At 42.0% G+C, this 21478-nt stretch overlaps 2 protein-coding genes across 3 annotated transcripts in view; both read right to left on the minus strand.

The window, feature by feature from the left end:
* Positions 1-1668, minus strand: part of LOC119728349 (monocarboxylate transporter 9-like) — a 24660-nt gene extending 22992 nt beyond the window's left edge. The window contains exon 1 of one of the 2 annotated variants that reach the window (XM_038200554.1): positions 1582-1668. The gene's annotated coding sequence lies outside the window, so the exon portion shown is untranslated. The remainder of the gene's footprint in view (positions 1-1581) is intronic. The other variant, XM_038200556.1, reaches the window with a different exon arrangement.
* LOC119727939 (monocarboxylate transporter 9-like) lies at positions 417-21478 on the minus strand. Its single transcript, XM_038200019.1, has 8 exons — positions 21457-21478; positions 9501-9703; positions 8362-8658; positions 7297-7467; positions 5714-6054; positions 3161-3386; positions 1582-1728; positions 417-574 (listed from the first exon to the last, which is right to left on the minus strand). Exons 2-8 carry the CDS (start codon positions 9655-9657, stop codon positions 417-419), a joined length of 1497 nt encoding a protein of 498 aa, XP_038055947.1. The 5' UTR covers positions 9658-9703; positions 21457-21478.

Genomic DNA, 21478 nt, shown 5'->3' on the forward strand with positions numbered 1-21478 from the left:
AAGGAGGGTTTTCATTATTTGTGCCCGGCAAAAGGACGTTAACGTGTAATACTAATGTAACAAAAAATGTTCGAAGCGCGCTAACTTCCCACTCAAGTGGGTACGCAAAGCCAATATTGTTCCCGGCAAAAGGACGTAAGGATTTAACATGCTGCTTTAAAAGCGTACGTTTAAGGCTTGGGAAGTTCGTGGTAAAAGGTCGTTAGCATGAAAATTGAAATAACTTAAGTAATTTTTTGACATAAAAATGTACAATATTATTGTAATTATTAACGAATGTCATCAGTCAAAATTTCAACCTCATGTGATTTTTCATCAAGAAATGGCAGCACAAAAACTTTCAACTCGATTATCTCTGAAAGTGCTTTTTGAGTGCCTGGCCTGCTAACGTCCTTTTTCCTTGTCACACGACGATTTTATCCTTGGATGGAATGAGTTTCGTGCGAACACAGACCACGTGATCGAATTCTCCTGCGTAGTGGAATGGCCAACAAGGCTGCCGAGCCGCAAAGAAAGATGGCGGCAATGACGATCAGACTGAGGACGTAATCACCCGATATGTCGTACAAGATGCCTGGCAACAGGAGAAAAACGCAAGAGGGAAAAAGACTTGTCAACTCAGAGACGCGATTACACTGCCAAACACCACGTCTCAATTGTACATTTGCTCAATTGGTGTGATCTGTGCAGGATTTGTGCTGTCACTCAACTGCGCAGAAATATAGTCGTGCTCCTTAAACGTGGCACACTTTGATGTTTCCCCCGACTTTCCTCATGCAGTGTTGCCAAACTTCTGTGTTGACAAACTTCAAATTCATTCAGTTAAATACTGGAGCTTTTACCTTAATAATGCTCACTGTTGAACCTTTGCCAACAATTTAGCCCGACATTTTAAAACGGTGACGTCCGGAAATTGGGCAAAAAATCATCTGATTGTTCCATAACGTGGCGCACTTGATGAATGTCGGAAAATCTCAAGTTAACATTTAAGAATTTCTTTCAAGTTGAAAAAAATTCTGATAAACCATTATAATCTCCACTCACATACCCAACTAGAAGTTTGTCAGAAAATTGTTTTATTATTTCTAGGCGCATTTTCAAAGGGTTCACTGTGACACTTTGAAATAAAATCGGAAAATCAAGCCAAAGTAAATTTCCCTGCTACCTTTGTAAGGGGTAGATGAACTCACAATTTATGAACGGGAATGTGAAACTTCAGGTAAAACTTTTGCTCTAGGAAGGCGCTAGAGGCAAAAAATTAAAGTGAGCCATGTTACATGTATGAGACATCAACAATATTTCCGTTAAAGAAATCTTGTGGAGGAAATGCAAGCTTTGCAAGGCATTATGCGTAGCTTACTGCTACAAACAGGTATAGTGTCATCAAGGGCAGATCCAGAGCCAAATTTTTTTAGGGGCCGGGGGGCAGAGGACTCAAGTATTTTTTTCTTCAAAAAGGGGATAAGTATATAGATTTGTAAGTATATAGATATGTAAAGTCTCTTTACATACAGTGGCGCTCACATCAGTCCACCACAAAATTCAAATGAAAAATGAGATTCCAACAAGTGCGTGTCTTACCTGATAGAAGTCCACTAGCAAGGGTTCCAACACCCACCGGAAACATGAACAGGGTCAGGCTGCCGCTTGTTCCGTAGGTCTTGTGGAACAATTCTGTAGCGACTACCAGCGACGTACTATACACACCAGCACGCAAGAAGCCTGAAACTACAGATCAAGAAACAAGAACATGCAATTAGGAGAAAATGCAAAATTAACTCATGTGCTAACTCAAGGTTTACTTAAAGATGTTATGGGGGTGTACATGGAGGACATCTCTATAGTCCGAGGTACCATTGGTCCGAAGTCCCATTGGTCCGACATCCCATTGGTCCAAAGTCCCATCGGTCCGAAGTCCCATTGGTCCGATGGTCCATTGGTCCGACATCCCATTGATCCAAAGTCCCATTGGTCCGAAGTCCCATTGGTCTGATGGTCCATTGGTCCGACATCCCATTGGTCCAAAGTCCCATTGGTCCGAAGTCCCATTGGTCCGACATCCCATTGATCCAAAGTCCCATTGGTCCACAGTCCCATTGGTCCGACGTTCCATCGGTATAAACGTCCCATGGGTCCGAAGTCCCGTTGGTTCGAAGTCCCATTGGTCCGAAGTCCCATTCGTCTGAAGTCCCATTAGTCTGAAGTCCCATTGGTCTGAAGTCCCATTGGTCCGAAGTCCCATTGGTCCGAAGTCCCATTGGTCCGACGCCCCATAGGATTTGGGGACCAATGGGACATCGGACCAATGGGACTTCGGACCAATGGGACTTCGGACCAATGGGACTTCGGACCATTAAATTAACCATGTTAATTAAACATGAAGTCCCATTGGTCCGAAGTCCCATTGGTCCGAAGTCCCATTGGTCCGAAGTCCCATTGGTCCGACGCCCCATAGGATTTGGGGACCAATGGGACGTCGGACCAATGGGACTTCGGACCAATGGGACTTCGGACCAATACGTGGTACCTCTGGGTTTTGTTGGACCAATGGGACGTCTGACCAATGGGACTTCGGACCAATGGGACTTCGGACCAATGGGACTTCGGACTATCAAAACTAACCATACGTGGTACCTCTGGGTTTATCCTCCAGTTACAGCTTGTTAAAAGGGAATATACAACATTTGCTTTTGCTGTAATTTTCTGAAATGAATGGATTTGGGGGCTTAGTATTTTACAGCATATATCGTTACACTGACTTGTTTGAAGAGCTGTGTTCGTAGATGCTGGAAAACCAAGACAAACAATCTTGTTCCTGTAGTCTAGTTCCCTGACCCCACTTGTGATGAAACGGAGCAATTTATAGTCGTCGAGGAATTGTAAGGTCAGGAAACAAGTCTAGCTGGCTTGTACCTGTTCATAGGTGTGTAATTTATATTTTTTTTTAAATTAATTTTCCTTTCTGCATTGGGGGAGACATCGTCATCGTTTGGACGGACACCCATAACTACTCTCCGTCATTTGGCCTTTAAAGAAGAATTTGTTAAGTTTGCAATGTCAGGCTGCATCAATTTTCTAGATTTGTATATTTTCAGGTCAATCCAGTCAGACAGCAGTTTGCGTGACTACAATTTTAGGCTTGCCTTGTCTTGTTACTCACCTACAGCAAGGACTGCTATTGCTGTATATGTCTTAGCGATAGAGAGTAAGCCGAGTGTTACGGTGCATAAGAGGATTGATCCGGCGAGCACGTACAGATAGGAGAAGGGCAGCCAGTCGCCCACCACGGATATCAGGACTTTGCCACCGAGTTCCCCGCTAGCAAAAATCACAATGGACGAGGCTATCTGGTTGTCATCGAAATGGAGACCGTCCAAGAAACTAGCCTGCGCACAAATAATATCACACAATCAAAACAGACATTAATAAATCGGTTACTCACGTTACGAAAATGTAACGTGAGTAACCGATTTTGTGCGTCTTGTTTATCATACATAACACATATTTCTGGATGTCATCTTTGGTGCTTAGGTAGGTCTAGGTCTACTCTATCTACCATGGGGATAACAGTTATTAAACCTTTTCAGTAAGGTAATTACAGTCCAAGGAAACTCAAAAGTACATCAAAAATGTAATGTGAGTATAACCGTGTAATTGCCCATTTGCTTAAATAGGAAAATAATTACTTTTTACTTTTTAGCTTTAGCTACACTATAAGCGTTTACTTCGTTTCATATGAATATAAAAGGAGTAAATGCTTCAGATTTCAAATATTTACTTGTCATATTTCAAGGCTGGGTTGGGGCTACCTTGAAAATATAAATGCACATAATTTTGTGCAAAAATTACTGCATTTATTAAAGTTAATCGCGAAAAATTAATATTAACAAAGTCCATAATAAGTACAAATAATACCATACGGTAGTTCGTATGAATAAAAACTGGCATTTGCATTACTACCAATTTTTTTAGCATTTACTCCCATCTGTATGAATAAAAATTCAGCAAAGGCTTTTACTGAAAACCATTTGCTCTTGAGAAAAATGGCCTGCACAATGTAAAGGTTTACACGTTTAGGCCTATAAGTTTGCAGAAAATAAAATTATCGTAACCGAAACGGAAAGCGGTACGTGTATGCGCAGCAGGTACATACTCGGTGCACATTTCTAGCTTCACGCGCGTTGAGCTAGGTCACGTGCTGGAGGACAGATACATTTAACTGTAATGAATGACAAAAGTGTAGATGTTGCGTAGCACTGTGGAACATAATTATGACATAACTTAGTTAAAATTATAAAAGTGCTCACCGGAAAATAACTCCCAAAGCTTTCGGTGCGTACACCTTCTTCAGGGGATTAAGCCATAGCCCCCTGAAGAAGGTTTACACACCGAAAGCTTGAAAGTTATTTTCCGGTGAGCACTGTTATAATTTGAACTTTATGTCCTACTTAAGGCTATAAAGTTAGGCTAATTTTTTGCCAACCACAAGAGAACACAAAAATGGTGCACATTTATCGCACAGTGAATGGGGCATATGCACGCGCTGCCGATTTAGTCATTTTATTCTATATCTGTGGCTGTAATACAGACTGCAACCGCGCCACCGCACTCGCCTTGCATTCCAGGATGAGCTACATGTACACTGTATATAGAATCTATTTTTTTAAAATGTACTCGATTTGTACTCCCGAGTACTGGAGTCAAGTACCGAGTCCAAACCAACAAGTCCGTGCCAAAATTCGAGTAGTGATATCGAGTACGGGCCGAGTACTTGTGTGTACTCGAGTTGTACTCGAGTACGAGTACTCCAACACTGCTACTAGCTCATTATTACTTTTTGTGAACTTTGTACACAAACTTTATATTAAGGGAATAAATGTGTGCTCCGGAGGTTTTTATCACTCGTTTAATACCGCTTAGAGTCTGGGTGCTGATAATTACCCGAACCGGAGGCGAGGGTAATTATCAGCACCCAGACTCTAAGCGGTATTAAACAGAGTGATAAATACCGACCGAGCACATATTTATTCCCATTCATAAATACCTTATCCGTAAAAAAATATCAAATAATTCGTTCAAAAAATCCCGATTTTGTTCAACAAGTTCACTTCATGCTTTTTGAAACATCCCTCTAGCAAAATAATGGAATGTTCAGCTGGCGAGTAAGATGTAAACAACCCTTTTATGGAGATTGACGCGCGCGTAACATGTTCTGTGCGATGTCACGCAGAACGCACCTGGGGCGTTGCGTTTTGAATTTAGAACTATAAAATTCTGACTCCCTTGTAGTGTTGCGCATGCCTACGTGAGGATTGTGAACGTTCAACCAATGAAACGGTAAGAGGCACTGGATTTTTAGGAGTCCACATTTTATTGTGACACTGGAAAAGTGTTTAAGACCAGCTAGCCATGTCTTTATCATCCGTTTAAGACCGGCCACGTGACGGGCTCTCGACCAATAGGAATAGCTAAACTGCCTGAGGTATTTATGAATATATATGCACATAGGCTAAAGAAGCATGAAGTCATACATCATTTCGTTTAAAACGTGTTTAGTAGCCCAATTTGGCGCATTCAGGGATGTAATGTCCCTTAACTTGTGATTACTCTGCTGTAAAAAGACATTTGCAGATAAAAAAGACATTCATTCGAAGAACTGCGACCAATTGTTTACAGAGTTATTTGGCATAACACAAATGAAATGTTCACTTACAAAATTGATATTGAAGAATGTCACGCCCAGAAAGGCCAGAAGGTTCCCAATGCTCCAAAGCCATTGCTCTGGGTCCTTAATCATGGCCAGATATCCACGGGTGATCGCAGTGTCCACGTGCACGGGTTCCTTCCGTGGGGCAGAGGTGTCGTCAGCTTCTGTCGCCTCGGTTTTATCAACCTCACCCTGGTCTTTGTCATCATCGTGGATGTCCCGAGGGTCGGGGTCTGTTGACTCTGTTCCCTGTACTTCACTGTACCCACTCTCTTCCATACCACCTGCGCGTATCTGCTGCATCGCCACTTCGGTGTCGGCGCTGTTTTTGTGGTCTTGAGAGGTGTCTTTAAAGGGACAATACAACATTTGCAAACATCAAAAAATAAAACTACCAAATCATTTTGAAATACCTTGCTGGACTGTTAGTGAATGACAGTGTAAAGCATCCTGTAAAATCATGGCACCTGGTATACTGTCATTTTCAAGAAAAGTGGTATTTTTGTATCAATTTCCAACGCTGATCGGCCGATCAGCGTTGGAAAAAAACTGGCTTTTTTCAAATACTGGCCCCAATTGACCATCGCACTTGTTTGCAATCGATTACAAACCTATGAGCGGGTACGAGCCAGCTAGACTGGTTCCCTGACCTTACAATTCCCCAATGTATGTAAACTGCTCTGTTTCTTCTTATATGGAGTCAGGGAACCAGACTACAGGAAAATGATTGTTTTTCTTGGTTTTTATAGCATTTTCGAACCCAAAACCTCAAAAAAGTCAGTGTAACTATATTTGCTATATATTTCCAACCCCCCAATTCCATCCATTTCTGAAAATTACAGCAAAAGCATATGATGTATATTCCCTTTAAAGGAAGAGGACAACGTTCGCCCCCCAATTTTTTTTTGTCAAACTGTTACGACAAAGCTCACTTGGTTGGAAGTACCGGTAAACGGCATCATCATGTGAAATCATAGATTTGGCACATGTTGTCATTTTAGGAAAAGTAAAATTTTGTATCATTTTCCAATAGTTGTGGCCAAGCAAATGTTGGAAAAAACAGCTTACTAGATCTGTTTAGGGGGCAAGACAGCTATTAACCTTGTGCGTTCGTGCGGATACAGGTACAGGCAGGAATTTTTTTTCCCCCCAAGACAAAACCCGCACTCAGGCATGACCTGTAACCGTTGAATCTCACCCGAGACAAGTTGCAGCAATTGTAATTTTGATGTTGAAAAACCCCACCATTTTTGTTTGTCTTTTTCTGGCACCTATATTCACACAAAATGTTCAACTGGTCAGTGCAGTGATATCTGCCATAAATTACTAGTCTTGAAATCAGTCGATTCACATTATGGGACTCTGTGCACAAGTACCCCCTCAACGATTAAAAAGGGAGAGTTGGGGGAGACCACTGACGCTCACGCCAAGACAGGTTTGCTGTGCACATTCAGAACGAATGTAGTCACGTGTAGTTCGCGTTGTATGCAGGTGAGCCAGTATGTTCACCCATGCTGTGTGTATATTTTTACTGGAGCTCTCGAAAGAGGTAAAAAAGCGCCCTCTTGTGTTCAAATGTTGTCCATTACCTTTAACGACCCTGTCGTTCTTACCCTCAGCCTCAGCAGTGGGCGGTTCAGCGAAGAGCAATCCAGTCAGTGTGCCAACCGCGAGTATCCCACCGCTAAATAGCCTCAGCGCCCCGCGCCAGCCATAACGGGTGATGGCAGCCGTCAGCAAAGGACTGAAGCTAAGCATGCCTTTAACAACAAATATATAAAAAAATAATTTCTTATGTAAAGAAACACTCACTCATCTCATGGCAATTTTTTTCTACTTGGTTAACTATGGTCCTTGATCAAACTTGCCCCCAGATTTACCCAAAGCGAATGGCGCCCTCCTATTGTGTCCGTCCCATCAGAAAGAAGAATGCACATCCACCAGATGTTATTGACCATTCCGAGCACGCTATCATTGTACACTCACATGGAGGCCCCTTCAATGGCGGAAGCATTGTGCCAGCTACTGTTCAGATAATCTGTCATGGGGCAGTACCGTTGAAATATGAAAATCCGACTCCTATGAAAATCGGACCCTTTTCCCCTTTTATTGGTTAATCCCTCGCACGTGTCAGGTCACTCTTACATTATGATCCTAAAAATAGCATATTAGGCCAAAAAAAAAAAATAAGTCGGATTTTAATCATGCGCGTCGATCTTTTTTTTTTCTTAAATGTTCCGCGGTAGCTCCAACAGCGCCCTCTATTTCCGCACCTCAATTTTTTTTACCAAAGAGCACCAAGGAATGGGAAATTGCACCAAGGCAAATGATCGAAAGCACCAAGGCAAATTATGGAGGACACCAATGTACATGAGGCACCAAAAAAGCAAAATAGTACCCACCTTGTCTGTACAATCCAGCCGCGTGGCCGCGTCAATTCCGGAACTTTGGTCTGACCAGAGACCAAATATTTTTTTTTTTTTGGCCTTATCGTACTCTCGCATGCGCAATACCACCAATGGGTCCATATTTCACGGAGTCGGATATTCACACTACACCGTCACACAATATCTCGCACAATGCTTTCGCCACTGAAGGAGGCCTCCGTGAATAGCCTGCTCTGGTTGGTCCATAAGTACGTCATTTGCATTTACCACACGTCGATCCTGTGAAACCAATGGCGGCAGCCCGGGAATAGTTTCCCGTAACAAACCAGTCCAGCGTCATTCCTATCGATGCGCTGACGACGAGGTTACCGCCCACTCCCGTCAGGACTCCATATGTCACAAAGGCGTAGCCCAGGGCGGGCACCAAGGACGTCAAGAACAGTCCTGCGCAATAGACGGTCATCCCAACCAGGGCGACCGCTCGTCGGCTCAGCTTTGGGTGGAGCAGATTGCTGACTGGGCTGAGGAGACACAGCAAAGCAATGGACAGAGATCCCAACCATCCTGCGGACAAAAATATACAAAGAACCCAATTTTGCAAATGTAGTGGCTATTTTCACGGCTTCCGCAACGTGATTTTCAACTGCTATCGTAACGGTATTGCAAAATCACCGTTATGAATCTATATCACATTAACCCTAACCGAACTCAACCCATCAAAGTTCAACAGCAGGTTTTGTTTAAATCTGTTGGGATAGGTAGAGTACCCCTAAACTGATGGTCTTTTGCATTGGGTTTGGCATACCTCCAGAAACTAAGTCCAACAGTGTGTGTGTACAATTTCCCATGTGGGTGTTGGAATTTGCCAGAATGGGTATGGTTCCTAGTAAATTAGGCTGGGGAGTTAGGGTTAATAAAAACCGTACCTTGGAGAGTTGATAGCTTCCGATTGGTCAAGACTCGATCACGTGGGGGTGTATTAACATGCGATATAAAGACCGGCTTCAAGACTAAATAGCCCCCTACGGTAGCTTGTAACAATACAGCCAACAACTACATACATAGTTACGCGGGCGTAAGAGTCTACACAGCATGTTTGTACTGAGGATGTTAAATGCGGATATACTTTGACGAAATTCATTATCTGTTAACATGTCGCTCATGGACATATTTACGTTTTCGTAAACATCAGACGTTATACAGGAGACTTGGCTCCGTGGATAACTGGTGATACTCAGACTAATTTATGGCATCACCTAGCCCGACTGCGTCTGGCCGTACAGTACTATCGCAAGCTCTGTAGTACGAGCTTGCGATAGTACTGTACGGCCAGACGCAGTCGGGCTAGGCATCACCCACATACAATTGGGATATTTTGACCCACAATCATTTTTTTTCTCGGTTACCTGTCAGTGTTGAACCGGATTGGAATTCGTCTTGCAGACTCACAAACAGAATGCTGTAGTTGAAGAGAAGCCCCAGGCACAGGAAGAAATTAACAAAGAACAGGAACGGGACGACATAACGCCACCATCTGCAGCGGGCTTGGGGAAGGCAGACCATTGGAGCTGACGGGTGTTCACCACTCACAGATGCCCACGAGTCTGTTCTGTTGTTTGGATAAAAAGTATGAAAGTTGATGGTAACTTCACATTTTTCTAACATGGCTTTCAAACGTTGGGACCGTATGGGGGGGGGGGGGAAGGTGAAGTCACAGTGCTAACTTTAAAAAACTTGAGGAAAACAATTCCAAATGTCGGACCGATGGCAGGAAAAATCTACTTTTTCTGTAGATGATTTGTTATCCTGTCATTTTGAGGGGAAATTGGAGAAAGTTTTGTTTGGAAAGACGGAAGGATTTTTACAGGGACACAAATATACATTGCTGTGTGGCTCACGATATGGGTAGGGGGTGTGGTGGGTTGGGGGGGGGGAGGGAGAGATGCCCCCCTTCCTCCCGGTTTTGCTGCGTAATAAGGAGGCCACACTCAGTCAGACCTGGAAATTGGAACTAAATTAAGCAATATTTAGCAGGCCTCACATTTCCTAAATTAGCATGATTATAGTTAATACAGATCCTTATAATGTCATTTAATTGGTGGAACTCACTTCACGTGACATTGGTTATTGCTCCCATTCACGCCGGGGCTCAAATAGTCCCCATTGCCCATGGTGAATGGATTTACTATTGAACAGTTAGGATCATTCTTGTTCCATGGTGAAGTAAATGCATGCTGGTGTGCGCGTTGAGCTTGTAGTCAGGTGGCTTAGGTCCATTTTTCGACAAGATCGTGACCGACTGGTCCAAAGCACCAAACTTGGCAGATACATTGTTTAGGCCCTAGGAAAGATATTTAGAAGGGGTGACACCTGAAAATTATCTGGGAAGGGTACCTTATTTGCATAAATCCAAAATGGCGGCAATTGTTAAGCTTTTGCTTTGAATTTAGTGTTTTAATCAGCCCTTTATTAATATTCAATGTAGTTTAAAGTATTTATTTCTTATTTTAAAGTCAAAGTAGGTAATAACAACATATAGTTTGATGAATTATCTTTAAATCATATATATCACATTGATTTGAGAGTCATTCATTAACATTTTTATACATATAAAATGCTGCTAATATTGTGTAGCATTTTTGTTGCACATACAGATTGAAGGGTGCGTCTATTGACCCATTTTTTCTCCCTTCCTGACACATTTCATTTGATTGGGGAGTTTATTCTTCTTGTTACCAACTATTTTAAAGGTTATAACTGTATTAAACACTACCTTTATGACTTATTTTTTAGAAAAGAAGAAGTATTTATTATTTTTAAACGTCTTTTGTGTAATAATAGCACTACTTAAAAAAAAATGTCTGGTGTTCGATACGTAGACAAATTCTTAATTTGAAAACTCCAGCTAGTTTTGACCAAGAAATTGTATTGTTTTATCGCAAATCTATTTTAAAACAATTATTTTGCTCGGTGGTCGTGTGGTAAGTCGTCTGTACTAGAAAGCAATAGCTCGTGGGTTCCATTTCCATCCGGTTGATCTTTTCCAACTTTCCCTAGGGAGCTAGTGTTTATACATCGGTAAATGGCAATATCTAATATTGATCAAACAATTATTCCACCACGCCCTCAAGAGATTGATGTTACACTTATTATTTCACTCGGCCGTCGTCCTGAATGAGGTATACACCTGTTTCAAGAACCATCGATATTGCAAAGAGTGGTAGGTAAAGGATCTGTACATCATTCACTTTATAAAACTGGATAATCCCGCATTTACAGAAATCTGGGGAAAGGCATGGAGGGGAGGGGCGCCAAAATAGAGATAAAATATGTATATAGGGGACTGTGAGAGGCAAACCCGAACTTTAACTTTGTGTATATGGTTTAAATTCACGAATGGAGTTGCCAATCGTGAAGTATAATATTAATGTGTACGTGACATCTTTTGGAAATCTGAAATACCGGTACAAACATTATGGACAATAAACTTGCGATTAATTTTAGAGGTTCAGTAGTGATAATCATATTGACTAGCATGCAATTTTTGTCCGTTCACTAGAACCAATACTTAGATGTAGAGAAAATTGACAACGGGGTGCAAACACAGTATAGGCCTGTACAGAAATGTATGCCCATTGTCAACCATATTAGTAAACAGATATATTGTCTGTTTTCCAACTCAATCCACAAACTTTCTCTTATTTCTCATTTTCTCAGGCTTAAATATGGATAAATCTTGCGTCATCTGTGGTGAAGTAGGTAATGACATGAAATGCCCAGCAGATAGCCTGCAGAAAAATGGTTTAGAGGTTTATCAAGCGTTTATTGACATTGCACTTGAGTTCCAGGAACTTGAAGCCTTACCAGTAGACATTGATTTGAAAGGAGTTACAGCCGAGAAACTTCTGGAAAATCGTGCCCAGTGGCACAAAGCCTGCCGTCTTAAGTTTACACGCACACTACTTCTCAGACGTCGCGAATCAAAAAAACGTACTAAATGTGACTCCCAACAAGAACCGGTGAACAAAAGGTCCAAACGCAAAGCCATTGGCACCCCAGATAAAGAATCATGCATTTTCTGTTCTCAGACATCTGGAAAATTACACAACTGTTCGACCATGATACTAGACAATCAGCTGAGAATGATGGCCACAGAACTCAAAGATACAGCACTTCTCGCCAGAATTTCTGGAGGGGACCTCGTAGCAATTGAGGCAAAATACCATTTTGACTGCCTTTCTGCATACAAGAGTCGATACAGAAGTGAACAAAGAGCAACCTCTTGCCCAGATACAAGCTTTGAACAGAGACGTGAAGCAAGAGTATTTGCAGAACTTGTTTCCTACATTGAGAGCAGTGTTGAAAATGACACTTTCATCTTCAAACTCACCGAGTTGCACCACTTATATGAAAGTCGGCTGCGGGACCTTGGAGTTGACAAAACTATCAATAGAACCAGACTTAAGCGCCGATTACTGGAGCACTTCATAGAGGAGTGTCAAGAGCAGTCTGTCGGAAAAAATACACTTCTTGTTTTCAATGAGGGGATGAGGAAACTACTCAGTGAGGCCATGCAGTTACGAGATTACACATCAGAAGCTCTTTCAATGGTTAAACTCGTTAAAAGGATCAGGCAAGATATATTTGATTGGGAATCCTTCAACTTCACCGGGAGTTTCAAGCATAACTGCCAGGAAAATTCTATACCGGCAAGCCTCAAGACGCTAGTTGCCATGCTACTGAATGGGCCTAACGTTAAACACCAAGATGTTACCGAGTCCCAGGTCTGTCTGTCCATAGCCCAGATGATCTTCTTCAATGTAAAAAACAAAGGTTCTGTGGCGAAAACCAGCAGGCATTCAAAAGAACGGGAACCACCCCTTCCTCTCTACCTCGGTCTATGTATTCATACACTCACGAGATGCAAAAAGATAATGAACATCCTGCATAGACTGGGCATCAGTGTTAGCTATGACCGTGTTATTGAACTAGAAAAATGCCTAGAAAATGCTGCATGCAAGCGCTTTGAAGACGACGAACTTGTCTGTCCCACAAATCTGAGAAAAGGTCTGTTCACAGCGGGGGCTTTGGATAACATAGATCACAATCCGTCCTCTACTACAGCCAAGGGCTCTTTCCATGGCACTGGAATCAGTATCTTCCAGTTTCCCACGGTATCCAACTCTGGAACCTGCAGAGATCCCGTTGTAGTCTGCCCTTCGTCAAATAAGTGTTATCTCCCGGAAGATTATACAACTGTTCCCGCCGTGGCTTGTCAGACTTCTAAACTTGAAGTGCCCGAAACATCCCTGAGTGCCATTGAAGGTAAACTCGAAGATGCAATCGCTGCAGAAGCCTGCTGGATGGAGAAAACTAGCCCACTTTTAAAGAAGGACAAGCTAGAGAAAGAAGACTTCATTGCCTGGTCTGCTTTTCATGCGTCAACACAGCCGCCTCCTTCAGATCCTCCTGCACTGAATGCTCTCTTGCCCCTCTTCTATGAAAAGGCTTCAACCATTGCCATGATCAAACATGGAATGGAGATCCAAAGGCAAATTATCCAATTCCTCAACCCCTGCCAGACACCACTTACTGCACTGGACCAACCACTGTTTGCCCTTGCCAAGTTTGTTCAGTGGCATTGGCCCGAGACCTTAGGAGAAGCGCACTTCGTAGTGATGTTCGGTGGTCTTCACATCGAAATGGCTCTATGGAACACGATTGGAGACTTCCTGGAAGGATCTGGTTGGACCGCTGCCTTATCCGAAGCTGGTGTGGCCTCCTCAGGTACAGCTGACTCCTTCCTCAAAGCTGCTCACCTCACTAGAACGAGGCACAGTCATCAAGTTACGCTGCTAACACTGGAAAATCTGCAGAGAGACGCTTGGCAACTGAAAGAGAAGTCTGACAGTGAGACGTCTTTTGAAACCTGGAAACGGGAAAGGATCAAGTCAAGTCCCACGTTCCAGTATTGGGATATCATCATGAAATATGAAACACTTGTGCTGATTTTCATCCGTGCTCATCGAATCCGGGATTTTGATCTCTTTGTGGAGGCTTTGGAGGCTCTGGTGCCTTGGTTTTTTTGCCATGGATCACACCAACTATGCTCGCTGGATCCCCATCCACATACGAGATATGAAAGCCCTACCGAAAAGAGTGAAAGAAGAGGTCAAACAAATGTGGGTTCTGCAAAAGACTCGGCACAAGTTCTCTTGCATGCCCCTTGACCAGGGTCATGAGCAAAACAACGAACAGGTAAAGGGATCTGGTGGAGTGGTAGGACTTACCGAAAACCCAGCTGCCTTCAGAAGATGGATGGTTGCTGGACCACAGCAGGCGCGACTCTTGAGAGAGTTCGAGGACGAGTTCATGGAAGGAGAAGACATCAACATGTACAAGCAGCATGAACAGGGAATGAATACTCAAGAGGTCTTCAGAAGACAAGTCAACAGCCTCACTGAAGCAATCTCAGAAATGGGGAACCCTTTTAAGGACGACTGCTCAGAACTACTAGCTTTGGACACTCGAAATTGTGCTGATGAAGATGTGGTAACCACAGTCCGTACAATCGAAGCCATTGGAGTTTCCCAGTATCAGAAGTATGTCAAGGATGTGATCTTTGACCGAAGCACCAGTATTCATAAACCCATCAAACGAAATACTTTGGCACTTTGGAAGCGACCAAAATCGAAGGCAACCACCAGTACTAAACATCAGCTATCAAGTCTCAGAACTGATTGCAATCTCTTCAGTCAACTGTACATCGCAAGTCAGTACCGTCAGGGAGACTTAGAAGAATTCTTCGCCCATGAAAATCATCCATGGCCACCCTCACTCTCAGTATTTGGAGAGCTCTGCCTGCCCACGAAGAAATCTGATCTGACAGAAATGCTGACCACAGATCAGCCAGAACCCCCATCGTACTACCATGCCAAGGTTTGTGATGGTGCTGCTATCGTTCACGCACTGCCTGCTAATCAAGCCAGTACATTCAATGAATACGGTGACAATGTATTTCTCCCATGGATCCAGCAACAGTTGAGAAACAGCGACCGAGTAGATGTAGTATGGGATACATACAAGACAGATAGTCTGAAGCAATCCACGAGGGAGAAGAGAGGAAAAGGTCTAAGGAAAAAGGTTGGAGGGAGCACTAAGCTTCCAACAAACTTTGCAAACTTTCTACAGGATCCAACAAACAAACAAGAGCTATTTCAACTACTAACAGAGAAGGTCTCTACCTGTGAGTATTCTGCTGGAAAAGAAGTCCACATTACCTCAGGTAGGTCTAATTAGAAGAATTCTTTGTAACAGTTATCTTAAATATCTTTTACATTGGAAATATCTCCATATTGAAAATTTTTAACAAATGTGGATGAGTTCAATAAAGTAAACATTTTTTCATTGCAGGTCAGTCTGTAGTTTCAAGAAATTCCAGCAAACCAATGCCACCTTGCGACCATGAAGAGGCAGACTCAAGAATCTGTATCCACATCCAAGATGCCTTGATAAATGGATCCAAAACAGTGCTTGTCCGTACTGTAGACACAGATGTCATTATCATCCTTGTTGGAGTGTTCTTTGACCTCCTCACTTCTCACCCTGGAACCGACATATGGGTTGAATTTGGCATGGGGAAACATATCCAGTACTTTAGCATCAATGCAGTCTGCAACAAGCTCAAGGAACCAAAATGCAGGGCTCTCCCACCATTCCATGCATTCACTGGGTCTGATACTACTTCCCAGTTTCTTGGAAGAGGAAAGAAGTCAGCATGGGAGGCATGGAATTCGTTTCCTGGTGTCACTGAAGCATTCAACTCAATGTCGCAGCATCCGTTTGAGGCTCTGACGATTACCAGTCCTGCATTTCAGCTCCTTGAAAGGTTCACTTGCGTTTTGTATGATAAAACAAGTCCGCTTCATACAGTGAACGAACTAAGAGAGGAACTATTCTCAAAGGCAAATCGCACCATGGAAAAGATCCCTCCAACACAGGTTTGTTTAAGTCTAATTATTGATATTGAATAGTGATGATTTTAGCATTGCTCTTCTCTTTAAAAATAAAACCAGTTCAATACATTTCTCCCTTTCCCCCTGATATATAGGCAGCACTTCTGCAGCATTCCAACCGGGCCCTGTATCAGGCAAGCATCTGGACAACAAGCCTGAAGTCTGAACAGCGTGCTCCACCGCCTGAAGGATATGGCTGGGCAAAGGTTGCATCTGTATGGAAGCCGGTATGGTCACTTCTTCCAGAGGCTGCCAGTGTCTGCAGAGAGCTGTTTAAATGCGGATGCCAAACCGAGCCTCGTTGCTCAAGAAGATCCTGCAGATGCCTTAAAGCTGGACTTTCTTGCACAGCACTTTGCAAGTGTGGTGGAAGCTGCCAAAATCTCGAATGATCATCATTGCAGTGATCATTTCCACATGGGGGAACGTCTAACAGATCACCACTACTTCCCAGTATGTTTATGAACAAAAAATGAAGAGTTGTATAATTTCGGCCATATTTCGAACCACTATACTTCATGTTTTATTGTGGTGGCCATTTTGGGTTTTTGACTTGTAATGATTATCAAGTGATGTCACACGTCAAGAAAATGTTGTTTAAGTGCAGGATGAGTAAAGAGAACCTCCAAAGAACAGATTTTAAATTGTGTTTTGCTTACAATATATACAAACATACAGAAATATATGCTGAGATATAGCGCGTGGCAGCCATTTTGAAATTATGCAAATTAGGTACCCTTCCCAAACTATTTTTAGGTGTCACCCCTTCTAGAATATCTTTCTTAGGCTCATAGAATGTGCATGCCAAATTTGGTGCTTTGGACCAGTCGGTCACGATTCCAACCATAAGCTACCTGACTATATATTGGCCCGTATTGTTCCCAAGAGCCAGTAGCTACAGAGTTGGGTTCAAACAGTTCATGAAGGGGTGGTTTGGAAGAGAGAAATACTCTTCCCACAAATTTTGTATTGAAATAGAAGTTCATTTTAACTGTACATCAAATGACAAGGATGTCAGTTATATAAAACAAATATTGAGTGGCTTTAAATTGTGAAATGGGAAGAATCTTATCGCTCAGTTAAATCTAGACTTTTCCAGTTCACTTGGCTTCGCCTCGTAAAATAGAGAAGTCCAGATTTTACCTTGCGATAATATTCCTCCCATTCCACTCTGAGCCACTCAATATTACTATTGCAGTAGGATTTCAGGAAAAACAACTCTTTGTAATACTTAAAGGGAATATAGGCGCCTACAAACATTTGCAAACATCAAAAAACAAAACTACCAAATCATCCTGAAATATACTGGACTGTTAGTGTAATAGTGAATGACAGTCTAAAACATCCTTTAAAATCATGGCACCTGCACCCGATTTCACGAAGCGCTGCGACGCGTCGCAACTCGAGTTACGACGTGTAACACGTCGCAACTCGCGACGTGTCGTATCTTCCATTTCACGAAAGTTGCGATGTGTTGAACGCGTCGTAAGTTCCTTGACAACGGCTTAAAACACGTCGCAAGTTAAGACGTGTCTAGTGTATCGCAAAATAGGAAGAGTAATTTCTAAGCCAGATTATAATATCAAGGCGATGTGTGTAAAGTTGTAAATGGAAAATTCATTGAATAATTATGAATTAGACCGGAATATTAGAGTTGAAATTTCAAAGTAGCTACACAGTCCACTGAGAGCTTGTTTTCCTTCAAAATTGCATCGCACAACCGCCATTTTGTTTTACCTTTCAACAAATTTCGATGCATCGTAAGTTACGAAGAGTTTCGATGCTGACCGGCTATTCAGAGCGCACTGCGCGCGTATTTTGAAGACTGCACGCCCTATATCTGCTCGCACCTCATCTCCTGCACGTCACATCACGTACAATTTTTTTTTTCAAATCTACACGATGCCTGTACGATATGGATTATGGAAGCGTTGTTTTTGCCCCCCAAAACCTGTATCTTGCGTTGTAAAGGTACCGGTACGACAGAATTACGTACAGTACAGTTAGTACAAATCCTTGCTAAATAACGCAACGTCGAAATATCATGTTTGAAAGGATTGATTCTTCAAAAAAAAAACATTTTAAACACTACGTTAGGCCAAAAAAAAAATAAGTCGGTCTCTGGTCAGCGCGCCCGTCGATTTTAATCATGCGCGTCGATCTTTTTTTTTTCCAAAATGTTCCGCGGTAGCTCCAACAGCGCCCTCTATTTCCGCCTCTCCTCAATTTTTTTTTACCAACGAGCACCAAGCAATGGGAAATTGCACCAAGGCAAATGATCGAAAGCACCAAGGCAAATTACGGAGGACACCAATGTACATGAGGACACCAGAAAAGCAAAATAGTACCCCACCTTGTCTGTACAATCCAAGCTTGAAGAAAAAAAAAAAGAAGCCCCGTCAATTCCGGAATTTTGGTCTGACCAGAGACCGAATATTTTTTTTTTTGGCCTTAGATAGATACATCGACTGCAGTCCAATTAAATGTGCCACTGTTTGGCACATCTAAAGTACACAATTTCAGGGGTTAAGATCACCCAAGATCATACCCGTGGAAACGAGTATGGAAGACGAAAAGTGGCCATCTGCTTTTCTGCAAGCAGAATTTGAATTTTCTACTTTCCTGATTTAGCACATTTTACTTTCCCTCCTTTTTCAGGCGGACGAAAAGTGGCCATCTGCTTTTCTGCTATCAGAAAAGTAGAAAAGCAGATTGAACATTTTGTGAGAATGCATTTTTCCACTTTTCTGCCACCTGAAAAGTAGATTTTACTTAGGTGGCCGAAAAGCGGCCATCTGCTTTTCTCCTTTCAGAAGAGCAGAAAAGTGGATTGAACCTTTTGACAACTGTGCAATTCCACTTTTCTGCTTTTTGGATAACGGAAAAGCAGATTTTACTTAGGCGGCCGAAAAGTGGCCATCTGCTTTTCTGCTACAAACTGACATGACTGAGCAAATAATGAGAGCTGGATAGGGTTTAATCAAAATTTTGGGAACAGGTCCCCTGATTGTTTTAAAGCATAGTATCACCGACCCTCTTCACAGAATGGCCAGTCTTAAGTTTCACTAGATCAAAGGCCCATTGGTAGCAGAAAAGCCTCTTTTCATCCTCCATAAACGAGGTTGGTATTTTTTTTTATCAATTCCCAACGCTGGTCGGCCAACCAGCATTGGAAAAGAACTGGCTTTTTTTCCAAATACTGCTATAAATTTATATTTAGTTAGTCTGCATCTTCTTTGCAATCAAAAGTACACAAAGTGAATAGATACAGGCCATATACACTGATTCCCTGACCTTACAATTCCCGACATCTATTTGCTCATTGGGTGAAGTTAGCTTGAGTAACTCCAGCTGACATGCTCCATATTCATTCAAATGTGAATGAATATGGAGCATGTCAGCTGGAGTTACTCAAGCTAGGTGAAGTGGGGTTAGCATGGTCATGATGGTCAGGGAACCAGATAACCCCATAAATGTGGCCAATTTACTGGACTACCTCTGTAAATAAAGGCCACACTTCCACCATGTACAAAAACATGTGTCGAACTTTGTCAAATTTTGATTTTCACATTTAGGCTTAGTTTGTAGTTTATTTTTGCTTTAGAAGCATACTCACCCTCTTTATAGGCTAATCAGAAAGTGCTGCCTTTTTCAGATGTCTAATTTTCGTAAAAAAATTCATGTTGAAATTTTGATACGCAAACGTGTGCAAACGAATCTGGAAATTTCACGAAAAATAGACATCTGAAAAAGGCAGCACTTTCTGATTAGCCTATAAAGAGGGTGAGTATGAAACTGCAAACTAAGCCTAAATTTGAAAATCAAAATTTGACACAGTTCGACATGTTTTTGTACATGGTGGAAGTGTGGCCTTTATTTACGGAGGTAGTCCAGTAAATTGGCCACATTTATGGGGCTAGGAACCAGACTGCAAGAACATGATTGTTTTTCTTGGTTTTCATTACGAACCCAAACCCAAAACGTCAAACAAGTCGGTGTAACATTTAATATTAATATTTGCCATAAAACCCCAAAATCCATCCATTTGTAACCAGGTCGGGTTTCAGTACTTACTTTCACCCGACAGGTTCCTTACTCCAGCATTCATATCAATTATCATAACTTCTTAACTTCGTGTTTGTGTCGATTCAGTCACAAATGTGAGCAGCCATTACGATCATGCTTTTTGCCTAACGCCCTCTCGCGGCCAACTAAACTTTTTTTACAGCGCGCGCCGCCTAGAATTTTGCTCAACAATGCAATGGGCGTAGCGAGCAGGCGAGGTTTGCATTCCACCGCGCTTTGTTTAAGAGAAATAGCTGGCATTCCGGGCGTTTCGGTTAGTTTTCTTGTAAGGCCTGCTGCGAAATAACTTTGATTTCGATCCAACACCTTGTTGCGTTCAGACCATCATTTTGCGAGCTCTTACACTCTCCACTTACATCTACAAATTTTGAGAGAGGCTCCCTATAGCAGTAAAATATTTTCATCTATTTTCACTGCTGAACTTCGATTTTGACATCGGACACGGAGAAGGCATGAACGTAGACCATCCCAAGTGGTGAGTAAATCCCTTGTCTGATATTTCACTTTTTATGCCTAAAACCTTTTTTATGCCTGAATCTTTTTATGCCATCATTTATGAAACATTCTGGTCTTTTGTATGCTTTGTTAATTGCCATTTAAATAATTCTTCTGTTTGGGCAACAATCATTTTATGCCACAGTTTGTTCCTTTACTGATGCATGTATAAAAAAAGTGTTTTGATTTACAAATAAGGAAACCAGTTTTTCCCAAACTTCTTTGAATTAAATATCGTTAATAATGTATTTTGATATGGAAGTTATTCCCATAATTCATTAATCATTTATTGTTTTTATGCATTTCAGATACCATCCTTGGAGCGACTTCATTAGCCTATTTTCCCTTTTTGACTGTCGTTTTTATAGACCCAACAAAGTTTCGTTTGATATACCCAAAGTTCATATATATATACTGTAATTCTTTTGTAAATACCTAATAATTTGTATATTGTCTCATATTTGTGCTGTAAATAAAACATTTGATATTATTGAGACGTAGACAAACAGAAACTTCGCTCCACCCAAATTATTTTTAGTGGAACCACTCGGTTGTAAGGAGGGTGCCACATTTTAAACTAATAAATCCCACTCTCCCCGGTTACACATTTCTGAAAATTCCGACCATGAAAGCAATTTAGCAAAGGCCCCGAGTGAAGTGTCAGTATTTTAATTGTTTATTGTTGGCTTCAAATTGGCTCACAACATTGAGATCGCTAAATTTCCTCGATCCTCAGCTTTGAACCAGAGCTGAAACTTGTGCTTACCTCCGCTTTAGACAGTTCTCAC

This window comes from Patiria miniata, unplaced genomic scaffold (assembly GCF_015706575.1).
Source record: "Patiria miniata isolate m_02_andy unplaced genomic scaffold, ASM1570657v1 HiC_scaffold_20, whole genome shotgun sequence".
Taxonomy (NCBI): Eukaryota; Metazoa; Echinodermata; class Asteroidea; order Valvatida; family Asterinidae; genus Patiria; species Patiria miniata.